This window comes from Camelina sativa, chromosome 2, assembly GCF_030686135.1.
Source record: "Camelina sativa cultivar CO46 ecotype springtype chromosome 2, ASM3068613v1".
Lineage (NCBI taxonomy): Eukaryota > Viridiplantae > Streptophyta > Magnoliopsida > Brassicales > Brassicaceae > Camelina > Camelina sativa.
In genome coordinates this window covers 9,402,055-9,424,391 of record NC_141881.1, presented here as the reverse complement: position 1 = coordinate 9,424,391, position 22,337 = coordinate 9,402,055, and the positions used below count along the sequence as shown (strand labels likewise).

General features: G+C 33.3%; 2 protein-coding genes and 1 pseudogene across 5 annotated transcripts; 1 reads left to right on the top strand and 2 right to left on the bottom strand.

The window, feature by feature from the left end:
• Positions 1 to 2,081: 2,081 nt before the first annotated feature.
• LOC147948353 (uncharacterized) lies at positions 2,082 to 4,698 on the bottom strand. 3 transcript variants are annotated; one of them, XR_015573657.1, is made up of 3 exons: positions 4,468 to 4,698; positions 2,692 to 4,337; positions 2,082 to 2,481 (listed from the first exon to the last, which is right to left on the bottom strand). XR_015573657.1 is itself a non-coding variant. In XM_087476795.1 (2 exons), exons 1-2 carry the CDS (start codon positions 4,494 to 4,496, stop codon positions 3,203 to 3,205), a joined length of 1,164 nt encoding a protein of 387 aa, XP_087332921.1. In that variant the 5' UTR covers positions 4,497 to 4,698; the 3' UTR covers positions 2,082 to 3,202. The 3 variants fall into 3 exon arrangements, 1 of the variants encoding a protein (XP_087332921.1); XR_015573655.1 differs by having other exon boundaries at positions 2,692 to 4,692; XM_087476795.1 differs by having other exon boundaries at positions 2,082 to 4,337.
• Positions 4,699 to 5,824: 1,126 nt separating this feature from the next.
• On the top strand, positions 5,825 to 7,409 carry LOC104750734 (homeobox-leucine zipper protein ATHB-6 pseudogene; annotated as a pseudogene). The gene is made up of 5 exons (XR_015577848.1): positions 5,825 to 5,923; positions 6,089 to 6,614; positions 6,733 to 6,778; positions 6,865 to 7,014; positions 7,146 to 7,409. The product of XR_015577848.1 is annotated as a homeobox-leucine zipper protein ATHB-6 pseudogene (transcript).
• A 7,144-nt stretch (positions 7,410 to 14,553) lies between these two features.
• LOC104750365 (uncharacterized) lies at positions 14,554 to 17,195 on the bottom strand. Its single transcript, XM_010472153.3, has 2 exons — positions 15,145 to 17,195; positions 14,554 to 14,922 (listed from the first exon to the last, which is right to left on the bottom strand). Exons 1-2 carry the CDS (start codon positions 17,165 to 17,167, stop codon positions 14,798 to 14,800), a joined length of 2,148 nt encoding a protein of 715 aa, XP_010470455.1. The 5' UTR covers positions 17,168 to 17,195; the 3' UTR covers positions 14,554 to 14,797.
• Positions 17,196 to 22,337: the final 5,142 nt, after the last annotated feature.

Sequence of the window (22,337 nt, the reverse complement as noted above, 5' to 3'; positions counted from 1 at the left end):
CTCAAATGGTCACAAATGATAATTAGAAATTTGTCGCAAAATTTTAACAAATACTCAAAAATCATGATATTTTGTGACTATCGTAATGTCCAATTTTATAATTAGAAGTTATTTTCAAATGGTGTTATTAATAAAAATTCATTGCATATGATAAAAATTATAACTAAAAAATCAATCTCAAAACAATATTATTTTTAAAATTTATTATCATACAAATTTTTTATAATCATAAACATTGAATATACATTATAAGCTATCTTTATTCTTACAAAAAAAAAATCATAAATTCGTCCAGATGAACATATTCGATGATAACTTCCATGTTATAACTCCTATGGAAACGATTTCAGGCATTCTGGAAAGTTAAGACTCAGATCTTTCCAACGGTTGATAGATCAGCTTCTGGTTCAATTTGTAGCAGTGGGAAACGATTTCACAAGATGACTGATGTTAATTCGCAGATCTGCACAGAATAGGTTTGAGAAAACATGTATAACTTTTAATCTACAAAAGGGGTTACAAAATCTTTGGGGAAAACTTACATCTATGCGTTGGGAAATTGCTCACCAAAATTCGTCCATAAAAGAGTCTGTTTACCCCTTATTTTCCACCATCTCCTAGAACATGTAAGATCTGTCCTTAATCTCAATTGTGGCTCCTTGTTCTCTTTTTCTCAAATGGTTCACTCTCTCTCTCTCTAGGTTATGGAGGCACGAAATTATAAAGAATAAAACCCTAATCATCTCTTAAATAAGTCTGGTTAATTTAGGGTTAGAGACTTGGTTTAATGGGCTTTGTATAAATGACATAACAATTTATACTATTTTATGACTAATGTTTACTCATTTTTATGTCACAAACTGTGACTTGCATATCTTTTATAAGTTCATAACTAATTTGCAACAACATATTGGTCACAATGTAGTCATAAGAGTGACGATTAATATTATCGTAGCATATTCGTCACTAATTGTGACAAACTTTTGTTACTGAGTTTTTTCGTCATAATATAGTGACGAAAATACTATGAATTTGTTACAAATAAACTTAGTCATAATATCGTATTTAAGTGTCACAAATTTGTGACGGAAATTTTTTGTCTCAAAAATACGTCTCAATAAACTTATTTTCTTGTAGTGTACCCCCAACGTCAGATTTCTTGAATAAATCCCCAAAATAAGTTGTAGCAATATGCTCCATACCCGTAGATGTTTCATCCCAAACATTATTAGCATCAAATAAACCAACAATCCGATTACGCACCCGACGTTGCTTGGTAGATGCATGAAAATAGGTAGTGTTTTTATCCCCATCCCGCAACCAAAATTTCCTACTCTTTTGTTGCCAATAAATCTCCTCATCACGATAAGCCTCCTTCAATTTCCTCTCAATTCCCCGAATTTCCTCCTGCGAAATCGAGTCATCCATCTTTGCATCTTGTAGGGCCGTCTTCAAAGACGAAATGATCGATGGACCAGTACTGACATTATTTTTCCGCCACCACAAAATCGAATTCCTACAATTCCTTATTTTGTCAACAAAACCTGGAATCCGAAAATTTCTTGTCTGATTCCACCCTGACTCAACCGCACCAACTAATCCCTACTTCCCCGACCAACGCTTATCAAAACTGAACTGCCTCTACCGTCGCCGGACCGCTGTCAAGCAGGTAGCTAAACTTGGACTATGATCCGACCCTATCATCTCCAAATAATCAACTTTTGAATTTGGGAAGAGTCCATGCCAATCTTCATTACCCACAGCCCGATCTAAACGGCACCGGACCACCTGGTTATTACAACGATTCCCTCGCCAAGATAATTGTTCCCCATAACATGGAAATTCTAACATCCCACAATGTCTAAGCATGGAAATAAATGGCTTAAAAGAAGAAGCAGAGCGCAAGGCATCCCCTTGCTTTTCATGATTCCCAACTAATTCATTAAAATCTCCAATTATGAACCAAGGATCAATGCGAAATGAACCAATATCCGTTAATTTATCCCAAACTTTTTCACGGTGCTGGGGAACCGGATCCCCATAAACAAAAGACATAAATACAGTTTGTTGCCCAATTGAAATTTGTGTATCAATAATATGATCATTCTCAAACAGAACAGAAAGATTTAATTCATTCTTAAAAAATAATGCTAAACCACCACTAGCCCCGCGGGGTTCAACAGTAAACAATTTATTATAGCTAAACTTATTTTGAAATTTCTGTAAATAAGAAAAAATTTCTTTGTCTCTGATAAAAATAAAATATCTGGCCTATGCTTCCTCCATAAATCACCCAAGTAATTCTCTGTCAGATCAGCCCCAATGCCCTGACAGTTCCAGCTTAGAACCTTCACGTTTGAGCCGGTGGTTTCGGGAGAACCACCGTCCCTTTCTTAACCGGCCGACCTCCGCCACCCACAGAGTTGCCTTCTTTTGTTTTGTGACCTTGCTTTCCCACACCCGCCTGTTTTGTGCCCTTACCTACAGATTTTAGAGATAAAACTTTAGCCATAACATGTTTTCCAGGTGAAGCCAAAGGTAAGGTGTTCTTCTTCGATGTGGAAATCCCTTTTGTAGTCTGTGGACTATCCGCCTTAGGTTTAACCTTGTCCTGCTTGCCCAAAGAAACTGATGCCATAGCAGAATTAATATCGATCATACTCACAGATAGAGAATCAGTAACATGAGTACCTTGGATAGAAATGTCCTCCACCTCAAGACCCGATTCAGTACCAGCCGCAAGCAAGAGATCCGACTCTGTCCTTGGAACCTCAGGATTAGTATCATTATCAAACTCCCCATCCTCAAGCAAATCATCTGAGCTCTCATTAAAACCCTGATCATGAAGATCCTCATCCCCCTCATCTGTAACATTCTCTACTGAAACTTCTGCGAAGGTATCTTCGACCATATCAGAAGAATCACCAACATGAACAGGTCGTTGGAGCTCTTTCGCACCAGAAGCCTGTTTGGGTTTATACAATGGCTTAGGCCACACTGGCCGTATGCCCTTCCTCTGATGGGAAGCACCAGCAGAATGATCCACCCCCTCACCTCTAAACCCCTGAGAACCTGTATGATCGCCCCCCAGGTTAGATCCTGGACCACCACTATGAAATCTCGCCTTTTGTCCCCAAACATGACCCTGATTACGCACATGGAGAGGAAAACCAGAAGAACTCGAGGCACCACCCCGAAACTGCTATTGTCTCCTTTCATTAGATTGCTCTGGTTGGAAATCCAAAGCCCGTTTCACATGCTTCCGTGGCTTCTCCCATCCACCATCATTGTGTACAGAGCCTTGTTTGATCATGCCCTGCTGTCGCTGACCACCCCTGTTATCCACAGGATCAGCTTGAGCCTTTTTCAGCACCGGACAGACCAACACATCATGTGTGAGGCGAAAGCAGTGCTTACAATACCCAGAGAGCTTCTCATAGTCAATAGAGACCACCACTTCATCACCTGTCTCAAACGGGACCACCATGTGAAAGAGCAATGGGTTGAAGCCGTTCACTGTGACACAAATGCTACCCGTATCCTCATCCAACTCCTTGATCCTTCCAACCTTCTTCCCAATAGCTTCTAAAGTCGCTAGCTCCCACAAGTGCATAGGGATACCACCCACCTTCACCCAGAAACTGATTGCCGAGGGATAAGAATCAGAAACTATAGGTTCCCATCTGACCAATGAGATCATCCAGCCATCAAAGTGATAAGGACCATTGAGCAAGACCTCCTGAAGATCCGTTTCTTCCTCAAAACTGAACTGAAATGTGTCCTGCCCCAAATCTGCTCCTAAGACTTTATCTTCCAGCTTCCAAATCTTAGGCAGGTTAGCAATCAAGGACTCCATCCTCTGAACTGCTGGATTCATTAACCTCCCTATCAGAGTAAGAGAGAATTGTTGAATTCGCTGAGCCAAAACTGTACTAGGAATCTTGACAACCTCAGTTCGCACCAAAGCCGCCTTGCCTTTGTTTAGAGCCAATTGAGCCATGAGTTTGCGCAAATCCGTTGACAGAAGGAACCACTGAAACTCAAAAAGGACAGCTCCGACAATGGTGAACCAACAAACCCAGTAGCAAATAAGAAGGAGAGGGATAGTGCTGTAAGCCAAACTTCCTCGTTCCAAGCTAGATATATGACTATCAAATAAAATCACCAATCGTTGCAAGATCAAATGCCATATTCTCTTAATTACCAAACGAATCCATGACTGTAAATAAGCAAATATTCTCATTCCCATCGCCGACCACAAACAGAGAAAGAAAATCCCATTACCCGCTGGCTTAGAGATCGTATCCTCAAAACCCGAAATCCTATCCTCAATCCAACTGAAGACATAAACACCCAGGATTAATTCAGGATTCGTATCGATCCAATTGAAGGCATAAACACCCAGGATTAAATCAGGATTTGTATCATTCCAATCAGCCAGAAAAGGAAAATCCAAAACCAACCTACCTTGGCCGCGAATCCAACCACATGACCATAAGAATCGTCGAGGAGCTCTCTCAGCCCTTAATCTCTCAACCCGTAAAACCGCAGATCCCCCACTTGGAGCCGGATCTGAAATTAATTGACCATATCTCTCAAGATTTCGAAAACGAACAGCCATCCGCTGTCGAAATCTACGCCCAGTGAAAGAGATCGAGAGACCTTCCCTCAATCTTCTCCCTTCATCACCGGGATTCCATCTCAGATCAAAATCAAATGATTTTTATATTTTAAAAAATTATGTATCTGAAATTTAATTTTTTTCTTCAATACTAATTTAAATTTTTTTATAAGATAATATTTTATCACCGTCATCAATCATATATAACTTTAATCAAAATATATCAAATAAACCCACGCGTAGCGTGGATTCAAAACCTAGTTTATGAAAAAATTACCCACAATTCAACCTCAGTATCACAATAATTCAACCATTCTAAACACTTTAACCAAATTTTATAGAAACTTACCTCTCTATTTCGACATGTGTAGAAGAGTCTTCCTGGGTTTGTCCTTGTAAAAGGTTCAAGCTTTGCCCTTTCACCACAGTAACAAACTGCCGGGATCCCATATTCAGCATCGTCATACTCAACTCGACTCGTGTTGGGTAAATCAGACATTAAGAACGAGAACAAAATCAAGGAGAAAACAAAAAAAAAAAGCTGAAACCTTGAACTTTAAACAGAATTTTAAACTCATAAATCTATATCAGCATCTCTTTCTGTTTCCCTCAAATCGATTTTATGAATCCTAATTTTGATTTACAAAGAAGAGATCGACTTTATCAGGTTTGGTTGAAGAAGATTAGGTTTGTCTCGTTTTTTGGAGTGTAAAATAGCATGATTTTTAAAGTCTCTGTTGTTTTCAAGAGAAGCAAAACAGCGTTATTTTGATCTCAGTTACGTTTTTAAACGGGTTAAATGACTGCCACGTCATTTATACGAGAAAATGCTATATTGCAAGTGACTTTTAGGGTTTGTAGGATTGACCTACAATGTCTTGACATGGAGGATTATCTTGCAAAAAAAACTATTTCGAGGATTTTTTTGCACAAACAAAATTTGTCTTTTCGGTTAGTTCGTTAAATAAGGACCCAAATATTTTCTAACGAATAAAAATAAGAAAGAATTACTCAAATGTTATCCAAAAGTTGGTTTATTACTCATATCTATAAATTTTCTAAATATTACTCAAATGTTTAGTATCCTGGGTGTAATTACAATTTACCCTTTGGATTTAGTTTTTCAATTTTGAGTAAAAAAAAAAAAAATACACATCGACAAATTAAAAATACACATCATTTCTTATTTTCCACTTCACTAAACAGTTTGAGAAAGATTACGGTCTTCTTAAATCCCAATACGATTCTCTTTGCCTTAACTTTGATTCTCTCGGCCGTGACAATGAATCTCTCCTCCAAGAGGTATAAAAAAAATCCAAACTTTTTTCTTTTTTTCTGGTTAAAGATTGAAACTTTTTGTTATAATTCACAATTTTGTTGATCCCAAGTTAAAAAAATTGAATTTTTTTTTGCAAATCTTGAGATTTAGAGAAAAAAAACTGAAGCTTTTGGTTTTGTTTGATGCAGATTAGTAAACTAAAGACGAAGCTTAACGGAGGAAAAGAAGAAGAAGAAGAAGAAGAGAACAACGCGGCGGCGGCGACAACAGAGAGTGATGTTTCCGTGAAGGAGGAAGAAGTTTCGTTACCGGAGAAGATCACAGAACCGCCGTCGTCTCCTCCGCAGTTTCTAGAACATTCCGATGGTCTCAATTACCGAAGTTTCACGGATCTACGTGACCTTCTTCCACTAAAGGGGGCGGCGGCTTCTTCGTTCGCAGCAGCTGGATCTTCAGACAGCAGCGACTCAAGCGCTCTTCTGAACGAGGAAAGTAGCTCTAACGTTACGGTGGCGGCTCCAGTGACGGCTCCCGCTGGTAATTTCTTTGTGAAAATGGAGCAGACAGATGATCATGGTGACTTTCTGAGTGGTGAAGAAGCTTGCGAGTTTTTCTCCGATGAACAACCGCCGTCTCTACAGTGGTTTACAACTGAGGGAAAGGCTTTGAGCTTTGTTAATCAGATTTTTGTCCTTCAGAGGCAAAAACATTCTGGTTTGATGTGTAGTGGAAACCTTTCTTGGATTAGTTTAAAGCTTTTAGAATGTGTATGTTTGGTGAGAGGTTTTTTAGTATAAGATAACAAACTATGTGTTGATGCTTTTGGTTGCAGCTTTCATATAGATCATGCAGCATCGCTACCTTATTTTCTGGAGAAGGTTTGTTTCTCTTTCCGAATGATTTTGTTTTGTTGATGTGTTAAAACATAGCTGGGAACTAATTCAGGTTACTGATGTTTGATTAGACGACATTCAATGGGCGGGTTTTCATGACACATGCAACAAAGGCCATCTACAAGCTGTTGCTTACAGATTATGTAAAAGTGAGCAAAGTGTCAGTGGAAGATATGTTGTTCGATGAACAAGAAATCAACAAGTCCATGGACAAAATTGAGGTTAGTCCTTCTCCTGCATTATATCATATGACTATGATTATACTTTAATCACTCCATTGGGTTTGGGATAAGTTCTAAAGATATTAGATCATTCATTGTTGAGTTAAAGTTTATGTTTGATTCTTCTCTAGGTAATTGATTTCCATCAAACGGTTGAAGTAAATGGCATAAAGTTTTGGTGTTACACGGCAGGCCATGTTTTGGGTGCAGCCATGTTTATGGTAGATATAGCTGGTGTCCGAATCCTCTACACTGGCGTAAGGACCCAAGAGATATCATCACGTTTACACTCTTTAAAGATAGTTCATGACTATGCTCAGTTAGAGATGATTTGTACTTGGGTATGTAAAACATTGATTTGTCTATTTTCAAAATTATGGCTGATTTATGGTTAAGTTACGGCTGAGTTATATACTTCACACGGCTGAGTTATGAATTGCTGAGTTATGAATTACTGAGTTATTTCTCAAACAATGACTGATATGGTTGAGTTATCGACATAAACGACTGATTTATGAAATATTTGTAAATTAAAATTATTATAACTCAAAATTAAAATATAGAATAAAAACAATCATTATAAACAATAAAAAGTAATAATTATAGATAAAGATTGATTTTTACATAATCTGATCAAAATGTGTAAAACATTCAAAACATGATATTTAGGGGTTAGGGTTAGGGTTAGGGTTAGGGTTAGGGTTTGGGTTTGAGGTGTAGGGTTCATATTTCAAACATTATGGGTTTTAATATAACAGTTTGGTTTTGGTTATATTGTGTTTGGTTTAAGGTGGTAATTTGGATATACTAATATGATAACTATTTGAAAATTTAAAAATTTTTGAAATTATATTTCGGTTATTTCAGGTTATGGGTCGGTTAGATGAATATATAACCATAAATAATCTAAATGTTATCCAAATTAGGTCGACTAACTTAATATAACCGATAGCAAGCCGAATTTAACCGTAATTAACCGAAAATAATGGAAAAAATAGTTTCCGGTTCGGTTTGGTTTGGTCGGTTATTTAGTCATTTTAATTTGAGGGTTGACTGAGTTATGGTAAAGTTATGGCTGAGTTATCGTTTAGAATTTTCTCAATAATATGAAAACGTATTCTTCTTTTCATATTTTCTCAATAATATGAAAACGTATTCTTCTTTTATGGGTATTCTTCTTTTATTATCACAATATATTATTGCAAATAATTAACTAATATTATTCGAATTTAGAGTTTTATTTTTCTAAAACTATTTCTCCAACAATAGAATATTAAAATTATTGTAACTCAAAATTTAAATTTAGAATGGAAATATGTCTATTATTAGGTTAACTAATGGTTTCATGCCAAAATATCGCTTTACGGCTGAGTTATAATCATTGCGGGAAAACGAAAGGTCATGTGACGGCTGAGTTATAATAATTGCGGGAAAACGAAAGGTCATGTGATGGCTGAGTTATAATCATTACGGGAAAACGAAAGGTCATGTGACGGCTGAGTTATAGTGAGTTATGGCTGAGTTATCACAAGAAACAATCAGAAAGTAAATGGATGATATATATGACTTTACGGCTGAGTTATAATATTTACGGGAAAACGAAAGGTCATGTGACGGCTGAGTTATAGTTAGTTATGGCTGAGTTATCACAAGAAAAATCTGGAAGTAAATAGATGATATAGGCTATGACTAGTAACATGTGTTACTATTGACTTAAGTTGAGTTATGGACTTAACTCAAATTTTATTCAAAAATGTTACCAATCACTAACAAAACTAACTTTTTTAATTAGTTATTTTATTTCTCCTAAATTATTTTTTTTTTATTATCATTTGAAATGAAAATAGACATAGACCTAAATTTTATTCAAAAATATTACCAATCACTAACAAAACTAATTGTTTTAAAGTTGAGTTTGAATAATCATGTGTTATGGTTGATATACAAGTTTGAGGTATATCCTTTGTAAAATTGTTAACACAAAAGATTATTCAACATCATGGAAATTTTCATGAGTTAAAGATGCGGTAAGTTGAGTTATCTATTTTTTTAATTAAAAAAACAAAAATTCAGTTATATAATACAAAAAAATTATTTTTTTCGTTTTTATTTAATTCATATATCAAGAGAAATAATTTTTACTGTTTTTCTTTTATTTAATAACTTTTTAATTAGTTATTTTATTTCTCCTAAATTATTATTTTTTATTATCATTTGAAATGAAAATAGACATAGACCTAAATTTTATTCAAAAATGTTACCAATCACTAACAAAACTTATTTTTTTGAAGTTGAGTTTGAATAATCATGTGTTATGGTTGATATACAAGTTTGAGGTATATCCTTTGTAAAATTGTTAACTCAAAAGATTATTCAACATTATGGAAATTTTCATGAGTTAAAGATCTGGTAAGTTGAGTTATTTTTTTTAATTTAAAAAAACAAAAATTCAGTTATATAATACAAAAAAATTATTTTTTCCTTTTTTATTTAATTCATATATCAAGACAAATAATTTTTACTGTTTTTCTTTTATTTAATAATTTTTTTAATTAGTTATTTTATTTCTCCTAAATTATTATTTTTATTATCATTTGAAATGAAAATAGACATAGACCTAAATTTTATTCAAAAATGTTACCAATCACTAACAAAATAATTTTTTTGAAGTTGAGTTTGAATAATCATGTGTTATGGTTGATGTACAAGTTTGAGGTATATCATTTGTAAAATTGTTAACTCAAAAGATTATTCAACATCATGGAAATTTTCATGAGTTAAAGATGTGGTAAGTTGAATTATCTATTTTTTTTAATTAAAAAAACGAAAATTCAGTTATATAATACAAAAAATTATTTTTTCGTTTTTATTTAATTTATATATGAAGAGAAATAATTTTTACTGTTTTTCTTTTATTTAATAACTTTTTTACTTAGTTATTTTATTTCTCCTAAATTATTATTTTTTATTATCGTTTGAAATGAAAATAGACATAGACCTAAATTTTATTCAAAAATGTTACCAATCACTAACAAAACTTATTTTTCGAAGTTGAGTTTGAATAATCATGTGTTATGGTTGATGTACAATTTGAGGTATATCCTTTGTAATCTTGTTAACTCAAAAGATTATTCAACATTATGGAAATTTTCATGAGTTAAAGATGTGGTAAATTGAGTTATCTATTTTTTTTAATTAAAAAAACGAAAATTCAGTTATATAATACAAAAAATTATTTTTTCCTTTTTTATTTAATTCAGATATCAAGAAAAATAATTTTTACTGTTTTTCTTTTATTTAATAATTTTTTTAATTAGTTATTTTATTTCTCCTAAATTATTATTTTTTATTATCATTTGAAATGAAAATAGACATAGACCTAAATTTTATTCAAAAATGTTACCAATCACTAACAAAACTTATTTTTTTGAAGTTGAGTTTGAATAATCATGTGTTATGGTTGATGTACAAGTTTGAGGTATATCCTTTGTAAAATTGTTAACTCAAAAGATTATTCAACATTATAGAAATTTTCATGAGATAAAGATGTGGTAAGTTGAGTTATCTAATTTTTTTAATTAAAAAAACGAAAATTCAGTTATATAATACAAAAAATTATTTTTTCCGTTTTTATTTAATTAATATATCAAGAGAAATAATTTTTACTGTTTTTCTTTTTTTTTTTTTTTTTTTTTTTCAACCAAACATTAATCAAATTAAAAAATAACTCCAAGATTGGTTGCCCAAACCGGAGGAAAAGAGTTTACAAAGGAAATTTCAGAGGAAAGCAATCTTGAAGAACGGGCTAGACAATCTGCCCTTACATTGAGCTCTCTAGAGATCCTGATCAGGGAGAACGAGGAAAAGCATGGTCTGAGCACAAGAAACTCCTCTAACAGGTTCGAAAAAGATGGCCAATCGTCAGGCGTCTGCACCATCGCCACCAATTCTGCACAGTCTGTCTCAAAGCTTTGACATCCAACTCCAGCCGCCAAGAGTGACTCCATAGCCCAAATCAAGGCTTGTAGCTCTGCATGTAAGGATGTAGGACCGCATCTCTGACTCCGTGCTCCCAAAAGGAGAGTCGCATCATCATCACTACAACACCACCATCCTAGACCCTGCATAGCATCTGACCCTTTCCAAGAACCATCAATCTGACATCGAGGAAACGCTCCCCTATCCTCCACCAGAGGCGTAGTATGCAAATACCTATCCGAATAGGATTTTGCTTCTTCCCATAGTAATTTATCATTATTCGCCTGGTGTAGAATTTCCGTCGGCTCGGCCTGTAACCCCTGAAAAACTTTTTTATTCCTATCTTTCCATAATGTCCAAAGTATCCAAGGAAGACGATTAGCTACATCCGAATCCCCCGACTGAGAGGCTGCCCGCCAAAAAATAAAGTCTAAATTTGCATAAATTGAAGCAAATGGAAAGCCATCGGGGACTAACGAAACTAGGGACAACTCCCAAACATCGAGCGAGCGAGGGCACTCAAAGAGAGCATGATTGATAGTTTCTGGTGCAGCCCCACACCGTTTGCAGAGTGTATCACACCGGATACCCCTATACGCAAGTCGTTCGAGCACTGGGAGGGTGCCCGACGCAATCTGCCAGAAAAAATGTTGGACCTTTGGGGGAACATCCAGCTTCCACACCTGGGCCCTGAGGGCCATACATGTTGGTCCGTATTCGACTTCCGTCATCAGTTCTCTGGCTAATCTATAACCTGATTTAACCGTATACTTCCCTGACTTGGTAAAATGCCATACTAACCGATCCCGTTGCTGGACCTTACTGACCGACATACGCCGAATAATCGGTATATCCCCCGGATCCAGAAACTCTTCTAGAGTAGGCAAGTGCCAATCCTTCGTGACAGGATTAATTAAGTGGTTCACCATCAAGCTCGGTAACCAGAGTCGTCCCCGACCATTGGCAGGACGTGGTCTAATATCCGGAATCCATGGATCTCTCCAAACCGAAATAGAACTACCCGAACCTACCGCCCATCGCGCTCCATATTCCACTAAATCTTTCGTTGAAAAAATACTCCTCCAGGCAAAGGAGGGATTAGAAGGTTTTTTGGCCATAAGCGGGTGTTTATTGCTAAAATATCGGCCTTTCAAAACCCTCGCCATTAATGACGTCGGGTGTTGAATTAAACGCCAATACTGTTTTGCTAACATAGCATCATTAAATTGTTCCAAGGCTCTGAAACCTAGACCCCCATCACACTTATCCTTACATAGTTTATCCCAAGCCACCCAATGTAAACCATGAGCCTTATCGTTGGATTTCCACCAAAAAGTGGAAATAGCACTCGTTAATTTAGATGTCAACTCTTGCGGCAATTTGTAGCAGGACATCACATGCGTGGGAAGTGCCAAAGCCACCGATTTAATCATAATCTCCTTACCACCTTTTGATAAAAGCTTTGCATTCCAACCATTGACACGATCATCCAATCGATCCTTGACATATCCAAAAACCTTATTTTTTGAACCCTGGAGGCTTTCAGGAATGCCCAAATAAGATCCCATACCTCCCTCTTTGGTAATACCAATAACTGACTTCAACTGATCCCTTATCTCAGTAGGAACCTTCTTGCCAAACATTATAGATGATTTCTCTAAATTAACCTCTTGTCCTGAGGCTTTGCCGTAATTCCTGATAATTTCCATGACCGTCTGACATTCTGTCGCCTCTGCTTTACAGAAGAAAAGACTGTCATCAGCAAACAACAAATGCGAAATGGTAGGACTATCCCGGGCGATTGTGATACCCGTTACCTTTTTCTCCCGTTCTGCCTTTTTGATATTCGCTATCAGAACCTCTGTACAGAGTATAAACAAGTACGGTGACAACGGGTCCCCCTGACGAAGACCCCGCTGTGGTTTAATAAAACCCCGGGGTTGACCATTAAGAAGAACTTGATACGACACCGAAGATACACACCACATGATCCAAGAGATCCAATTCCGATCAAACCCTAACTTAACCATGACTGCCTCTAAAAAAGCCCATTCTACACGGTCATAAGCCTTACTCATATCCGTTTTGAAAGCCAGAAATTCCGACTTGCACCTATTATTAGTATTTAACCCATGAAACATCTCCTGCGCAACCAATATATTATCCGTTATTAAACGACCCGAAACAAAAGCCGACTGAGTTTCGGAAACCAAAGATGGGAGAAACCGCTTAAGCCGAAAACACAGGATCTTAGAAATAATTTTATAGCTCACATTACAAAGACTTATCGGCCTAAACTCCGCCATCCGCTGCGGACGATCAACTTTAGGAATAAGACAAATATTCGTCTCATTTAAACACGGGTCAAAACGTCCTGAACGGAAAAACTCTCTGACTAGAGCCACTAAATCCCCTTTTAAGGAAGACCAGAATCGTTGAAAAAACAAGGCCGTCATACCATCAGGTCCTGGTGTCTTCTCCGGGTGCATAGCAAACAGAGCTTTCCGAACTTCGGCTTCAGAAATATCCCGAATTAGATCTCTATTCATAGTATCCGATATTAAAGGGGTAACCTCCTGTAACATCTCTGACACACCTTGAGCATCTGAATTCCTAAAAAGGTCCTCAAAATATTTTGTAGCAATATTCTCCATACCTGAAGCCGATTCATTCCATACATTATCTGTATCAAAAAGACCAATGATCCTATTTCTTACCCGACGCTGTTTAGTAGAAGCTTGGAAAAATTTTGTATTCTTATCCCCAACCCTTAACCAGAACTTCCTACTCTTTTGTTGCCAATATAACTCCTCATCCCGATATGCTTCTTTTAATTTCCTCTCTATACCTCGAATTTCCTCCTGAGAAATTGAATCATCCATTTTCGCCTCCTGTAACGCCGCCTTTAAGGACGAAATGAGTCTTGGGCCAGAAAAAATATTATTCTTTCTCCACCAAGAAATCGAATTCCTGCAATTCTTTATTTTATCCACAAAGCCCGTAGGCCGGAAATTTATAGTACGATTCCAACCTGACTCAACTGCCCCGGATAATCCATCCTTCCCCAACCAGCATTTGTCAAAACGGAATTGCCGATTCCGTTTTATATGTGTCTTCAGACAAGTTGCCAAAATTGGACAATGATCAGAACCAATCATATCCAAATAGTCTACCTTGGAATTCGGGAAAAAACCTTGCCAGTCCTCATTACCCAAAGCACGATCTAACCGGCACCGAACAACCTGGTTATTGCACCGATTACCCCTCCATGATAAATGCTCACCATAACAAGGAAACTCTAACATCCCACAATGTCGGATCATGGAATTAAAAGGCACAAAAGAAGAGGCTGGACGCAAAGCACCTCCCCTTTTCTCATGATTACCACTCAATTCATTGAAATCACCAATCATAAACCACGGATCAACACGGAAAGACCCGATATCCGATAATTTATCCCATACTTTTACTCGATTTTGGGGGACCGGATCCCCATAAATAAAAGACATATAAACTAATTGTTGGCCAAAGAAAGCTTGTACATCTATAATGCGATCACAATCATAAAGAACTGAGAGTTTTATTTCATCTTTGTAAAATAATGCTAAACCACCACTTGTCCCGCAGGGTTCAACAGTATACAAATTATTAAAACCAAACTTATTCTGAAACTTTTGCAAATAAGAAAAACATTTCTTAGTTTCTGATAAAAATAAAATGTCTGGTCGATGTTGCTTCCATAAATCACCCAAATACTTCTCTGTCAGATCAACCCCAATGCCCTGACAGTTCCAACTCAGGATCTTCACGTGTGCGCCGGTGGTTTCGGGAGAGCCACCGTCCCTTTCTTGACTTGACGACTACCATCCGCTGGTTTACCTCTCAAGGGAATATCTTGCCTCCCCTGACTCTTCTGTTTTTTTCCTGCACCTGCAGGTTTAGATAACGCCTTAGCCAATAACCGTTTCCCCGGAGAAGCCAAAGTCCTAACAACATTTTTAGCAACTATTCCTGAACCACTAACACCCTTTCTAACATTAGGCCTATTAAGTCTCACCCTATGTATTACCGGATCCACTAGCTTAACATCAGCCAAAGCGTTATTAACAAGACCCAAAACCGAATCCGGCAAGACTAAAACAGGAGGTTTACCTTGTGAATCACCAGTCATATCCGACTGTGAATCCGTACCCTGCTCGGTGAGAGTGTCGTCCTCCTTACCCAACTCAGTATCAGGTATAACCGCATCATCACCTTCGGGATATTCTCCCTCCTCCAACAAGTCATCATTCTCCTCCATAAAGCCAGTCTCCTCTCCCTCCTTGACCAATCCGGTGAGAGTCTCTTCCGGAGCAACCGTAACAGCCTGAGAAGTGGAACCTCTCCCAACCGCATCCTCTTCCTCTTGGGATCTCTTTGCAACAGCATTCTGTTTCACCGCGCTCCCCTGTTTGACCTTATACAACGGTTTTGGCCACACAGGTCCCATACCCTTTCGATTCAGATTGAAGGAAGGAACCTGTCCCTCTAACTCACCACTTAGCATCTGCGAACCTCTCTGTCCACCAGAGCCACTAGACTCCACAGCTGTAAACTGTTTTTTCTGTCCCCACGTTGAACCTTGGAACCTTTCTTGATATCGGGAACCATAAGCACCCCCATCTCCGTGCATACCCTCGTGACCCTGGAAATCCAAAGCCCTCTTAACATGCTTCCTTGGTTTCTCCCAACCACCTTCACTTTTGAATCCCCCTTGCTTACCCTGAAGATGATGTTTCAGAACAAACCGTTTATCCACTTGCTGTTCCGCGACCTGCTCCCCCGCTCCCTTCTTCAATTCTGGGCACTCACGCACATCATGAGTTAGACGAGAACAATGCTCACAAAAACCTGTCAGCTTCTCATACTCAAGGGAGACAATAACCTCATCTCCAAACTCAAAGGGAACAACCATCTTGAAAAGGAGAGGATTAAAGCCATTAACAGTCACACAGAAACTTCCAGTCTCCTCATCAATCTCCCTGAGAATACCCACCTTCTTACCTATTGCTCTCAAAGTCGCTTCTTCCCAAAGATGCATGGGAATACCCGTTACCTTAACCCAAAAGTTGATTGCGGAGGGATAAGTAGATGATATGATAGGCTCCCATTTCACCAACGCGAGCATCCACCCATCAAAATGGTATGGACCGTTCATCAGCACCGCCTGCAGTTCCTCTTCAGCCTCAAAATTAAACTGAAATAAGCCCTGACCCAAGTCTGCTCCTACCACCTTGTCCTCCAGCTTCCAAATCTTCGGTAGATTAGCCACCAAAGACTCCATTTGCTGAACACTTGGATTCATCAAACGCCCAATAAGAGTCAGTGAGAATTGTTGTATTCTCTGAGCCAAAACCGAATTAGCGATCCTCACTGTCTCCGTACGGACCAACGGAGCTTTGCCTTTGTTGAGTGCTAACTGAGACATGATAGACCACCAACGACACAACCAAAACTCCTTGAGGTCTGAAAAACACGACACCGCAAGACACAATTCTCTCAGAAAATCAGACAAATCGCCCACTGAAGAAAGAATGATCCAGCAGTTATAAAACCACCCTATCAAACTGAGCTCGCGGATAAATACCACTTGAACAAAACACCCATTGTCAAGGGATAGACAAAATCTGTCCGAAATTGATATCTCAGAGAACATCACAAAACATTCCAGAATCACCAATACAAGATCGTAACGAGATACCCATCTGACAAACCAAGGAAAGAGAATTGATCTCATACCATAATTAACATACCAATGAATCCTCCCGATAGTATATTCAGGTGGAGCCTCAATCAACATGATATGAAAATCTCGACAATGTATAACAAGCAAAATCAATCGCCATGCAATCCGGAAGCAAATCCTATCGCACTCGCAATCAACCCGAATCGAATCAACCTCAATAAAACCAACCCGATACAAATCCTCAATCCACCCGTACCGTATCGAATCCTCAATCAGCCCGATAAGATTCGATCCAACTCGATCCCCACCATAGAGAAAGAGATCCCGTAAGTCCCGAGTGAACCCAGACCAAATCGAAGACAGATTTCCGATCCATCTCCGAGATCCAAACGTAACCAGAGCACACGAAAGACCAATCTTCCGCCTCTCAACAGCACTGAACCAAAGCATATCAAACCCTAGATCGAATCGCCATAACTGTCGCTACTGTTTTTCTTTTATTTAATAACTTTTTAATTAGTTATTTTATTTCTCCTAAATTATTATTTTTTATTATCATTTGAAATGAAAATAGACATAGACCTAAATTTTATTCAAAAATGTTACCAATCACTAACAAAACTTATTTTTTTGAAGTTGAGTTTGAATAATCATGTGTTATGGTTGATATACAAGTTTGAGGTATATCCTTTGTAAAATTGTTAACTCAAAAGATTATTCAACATTATGGAAATTTTCATGAGTTAAAGATCTGGTAAGTTGAGTTATTTTTTTTAATTTAAAAAAACAAAAATTCAGTTATATAATACAAAAAAATTATTTTTTCCTTTTTTATTTAATTCATATATCAAGACAAATAATTTTTACTGTTTTTCTTTTATTTAATAATTTTTTTAATTAGTTATTTTATTTCTCCTAAATTATTATTTTTATTATCATTTGAAATGAAAATAGACATAGACCTAAATTTTATTCAAAAATGTTACCAATCACTAACAAAATAATTTTTTTGAAGTTGAGTTTGAATAATCATGTGTTATGGTTGATGTACAAGTTTGAGGTATATCATTTGTAAAATTGTTAACTCAAAAGATTATTCAACATCATGGAAATTTTCATGAGTTAAAGATGTGGTAAGTTGAATTATCTATTTTTTTTAATTAAAAAAACGAAAATTCAGTTATATAATACAAAAAATTATTTTTTCGTTTTTATTTAATTCATATATGAAGAGAAATAATTTTTACTGTTTTTCTTTTATTTAATAACTTTTTTACTTAGTTATTTTATTTCTCCTAAATTATTATTTTTTATTATCGTTTGAAATGAAAATAGACATAGACCTAAATTTTATTCAAAAATGTTACCAATCACTAACAAAACTTATTTTTCGAAGTTGAGTTTGAATAATCATGTGTTATGGTTGATGTACAATTTGAGGTATATCCTTTGTAATCTTGTTAACTCAAAAGATTATTCAACATTATGGAAATTTTCATGAGTTAAAGATGTGGTAAATTGAGTTATCTATTTTTTTTAATTAAAAAAACGAAAATTCAGTTATATAATACAAAAAATTATTTTTTCCTTTTTTATTTAATTCAGATATCAAGAAAAATAATTTTTACTGTTTTTCTTTTATTTAATAATTTTTTTAATTAGTTATTTTATTTCTCCTAAATTATTATTTTTTATTATCATTTGAAATGAAAATAGACATAGACCTAAATTTTATTCAAAAATGTTACCAATCACTAACAAAACTTATTTTTTTGAAGTTGAGTTTGAATAATCATGTGTTATGGTTGATGTACAAGTTTGAGGTATATCCTTTGTAAAATTGTTAACTCAAAAGATTATTCAACATTATAGAAATTTTCATGAGATAAAGATGTGGTAAGTTGAGTTATCTAATTTTTTTAATTAAAAAAACAAAAATTCAGTTATATAATACAAAAAATTATTTTTTCCGTTTTTATTTAATTAATATATCAAGAAAAATAATTTTTTCTTTTTTTCTTTTATTTAATAACTTTTTTAATTAGTTATTTTATTTCTCCTAAATTATTATTTTTTATTATCATTTGAAATGAAAATAGACATAGACCTAAATTTTATTCAAAAATGTTACCAATCACTAACAAAACTAATTTTTTTGAAGTTGAGTTTGAATAATCATGTGTTATGGTTGATGTACATGTTTGAAGTATATCCTTTGTAAAATTGTTAACTCAAAAGATTATTCAACATTATGGAAATTTTCATGAGTTAAAGATGTGGTAAGTTGAGTTATCTATTTTTTTTAATTAAAAAACGAAAATTCAGTTATATAATACAAAAAAATTATTTTTTCCTTTTTTATTTAATTCATATATCAAGAAAAATAATTTTTACTTTTTTTCTTTTATTTAATAATTTTTTTAATTAGTTATTTTATTTCTCCTAAATTATTATTTTTTACTATCATTTGAAATGAAAATAGACATAGACCTAAATTTTATTCAAAAATGTTACCAATCACTAACAAAATAATTTTTTTGAAGTTGAGTTTGAATAATCATGTGTTATGGTTGATGTACAAGTTTGAGGTATATCATTTGTAAAATTGTTAACTCAAAAGATTATTCAACATTATAGAAATTTTCATGAGATAAAGATGTGGTAAGTTGAGTTATCTAATTTTTTTAATTAAAAAAACGAAAATTCAGTTATATAATACAAAAAATTATTTTTTCCGTTTTTATTTAATTAATATATCAAGAGAAATAATTTTTACTGTTTTTCTTTTATTTAATAACTTTTTAATTAGTTATTTTATTTCTCCTAAATTATTATTTTTTATTATCATTTGAAATGAAAATAGACATAGACCTAAATTTTATTCAAAAATGTTACCAATCACTAACAAAACTTATTTTTTTGAAGTTGAGTTTGAATAATCATGTGTTATGGTTGATATACAAGTTTGAGGTATATCCTTTGTAAAATTGTTAACTCAAAAGATTATTCAACATTATGGAAATTTTCATGAGTTAAAGATCTGGTAAGTTGAGTTATTTTTTTTAATTTAAAAAAACAAAAATTCAGTTATATAATACAAAAAAATTATTTTTTCCTTTTTTATTTAATTCATATATCAAGACAAATAATTTTTACTGTTTTTCTTTTATTTAATAATTTTTTTAATTAGTTATTTTATTTCTCCTAAATTATTATTTTTATTATCATTTGAAATGAAAATAGACATAGACCTAAATTTTATTCAAAAATGTTACCAATCACTAACAAAATAATTTTTTTGAAGTTGAGTTTGAATAATCATGTGTTATGGTTGATGTACAAGTTTGAGGTATATCATTTGTAAAATTGTTAACTCAAAAGATTATTCAACATTATAGAAATTTTCATGAGATAAAGATGTGGTAAGTTGAGTTATCTAATTTTTTTAATTAAAAAAACAAAAATTCAGTTATATAATACAAAAAATTATTTTTTCCGTTTTTATTTAATTAATATATCAAGAAAAATAATTTTTTCTTTTTTTCTTTTATTTAATAACTTTTTTAATTAGTTATTTTATTTCTCCTAAATTATTATTTTTTATTATCATTTGAAATGAAAATAGACATAGACCTAAATTTTATTCAAAAATGTTACCAATCACTAACAAAACTAATTTTTTTGAAGTTGAGTTTGAATAATCATGTGTTATGGTTGATGTACATGTTTGAAGTATATCCTTTGTAAAATTGTTAACTCAAAAGATTATTCAACATTATGGAAATTTTCATGAGTTAAAGATCTGGTAAGTTGAGTTATTTTTTTTAATTTAAAAAAACAAAAATTCAGTTATATAATACAAAAAAATTATTTTTTCCTTTTTTATTTAATTCATATATCAAGAAAAATAATTTTTACTTTTTTTCTTTTATTTAATAATTTTTTTAATTAGTTATTTTATTTCTCCTAAATTATTATTTTTTACTATCATTTGAAATGAAAATAGACATAGACCTAAATTTTATTCAAAAATGTTACCAATCACTAACAAAATAATTTTTTTGAAGTTGAGTTTGAATAATCATGTGTTATGGTTGATGTACAAGTTTGAGGTATATCATTTGTAAAATTGTTAACTCAAAAGATTATTCAACATTATAGAAATTTTCATGAGATAAAGATGTGGTAAGTTGAGTTATCTAATTTTTTTAATTAAAAAAACGAAAATTCAGTTATATAATACAAAAAATTATTTTTTCCGTTTTTATTTAATTAATATATCAAGAGAAATAATTTTTACTGTTTTTCTTTTATTTAATAACTTTTTTAATTAGTTATTTTATTTCTCCTAAATTATTATTTTTTATTATCATTTGAAATGAAAATAGACATAGACCTAAATTTTATTCAAAAATGTTACCAATCACTAACAAAACTTATTTTTTTGAAGTTGAGTTTGAATAATCATGTGTTATGGTTGATATACAAGTTTGAGGTATATCCTTTGTAAAATTGTTAACTCAAAAGATTATTCAACATTATGGAAATTTTCATGAGTTAAAGATGTGGTAAGTTGAGTTATCTATTTTTTTTTAATTAAAAAAACGAAAATTCAGTTATATAATACAAAAAAATTATTTTTTCCTTTTTTATTTAATTCATATATCAAGAAAAATAATTTTTACTTTTTTTCTTTTATTTAATAATTTTTTTAATTAGTTATTTTATTTCTCCTAAATTATTATTTTTTACTATCATTTGAAATGAAAATAGACATAGACCTAAATTTTATTCAAAATTTTTACCGATCACTAACAAAACTTATTTTTTTGAAGTTGAATTTGAATAATCATGTGTTATGGTTGATGTACAAGTTTGAGGTATATCTTTTGTAAAATTGCTAACTCAAAAGATTATTCAACATCATGGAAATTTTCATGAGTTAAAGATGTGGTAAGTTGAGTTATCTATTTTTTTTAATTAATAAAAACGAAAATTCAGTTATATAATACAAAAAAATTATTTTTTCCGTTTTATTTAATTCATATATCAAGAAAAATAATTTTTACTGTTTCTCTTTTATTTAATAATTTTTTTAATTAGTTATTTTATTTCTCCTAAATTATTATTTTTTACTATCATTTGAAATGAAAATAGACATAGACCTAAATTTTATTCAAAAATGTTACCAATCACTAACAAAATAATTTTTTTGAAGTTGAGTTTGAATAATCATGTGTTATGGTTGATGTACAAGTTTGAGGTATATCATTTGTAAAATTGTTAACTCAAAAGATTATTCAACATTATAGAAATTTTCATGAGATAAAGATGTGGTAAGTTGAGTTATCTAATTTTTTTAATTAAAAAAACGAAAATTCAGTTATATAATACAAAAAATTATTTTTTCCGTTTTTATTTAATTAATATATCAAGAGAAATAATTTTTACTGTTTTTCTTTTATTTAATAACTTTTTAATTAGTTATTTTATTTCTCCTAAATTATTATTTTTTATTATCATTTGAAATGAAAATAGACATAGACCTAAATTTTATTCAAAAATGTTACCAATCACTAACAAAACTTATTTTTTTGAAGTTGAGTTTGAATAATCATGT

Coding starts and splice junctions, on each gene's coding strand:
- LOC147948353 (XM_087476795.1), bottom strand. CDS start 4,496: ATGGTCATGTGGTTGGATTCGCGGCCAAG. Junction 4,338..4,467: donor TGGTTGGATTCGCGGCCAAG/GTAGGTTGGTTT, acceptor TTATGTCTTCAG/TTGGATTGAGGATAGGATTT.
- LOC104750365 (XM_010472153.3), bottom strand. CDS start 17,167: ATGCTTTGGTTCAGTGCTGTTGAGAGGCGGAAGATTGGTCTTTCGTGT. Junction 14,923..15,144: donor TATGACTGGTGATTCACAAG/GTAAACCTCCTG, acceptor CTAAACCTGCAG/GTGCAGGAAAAAAACAGAAG.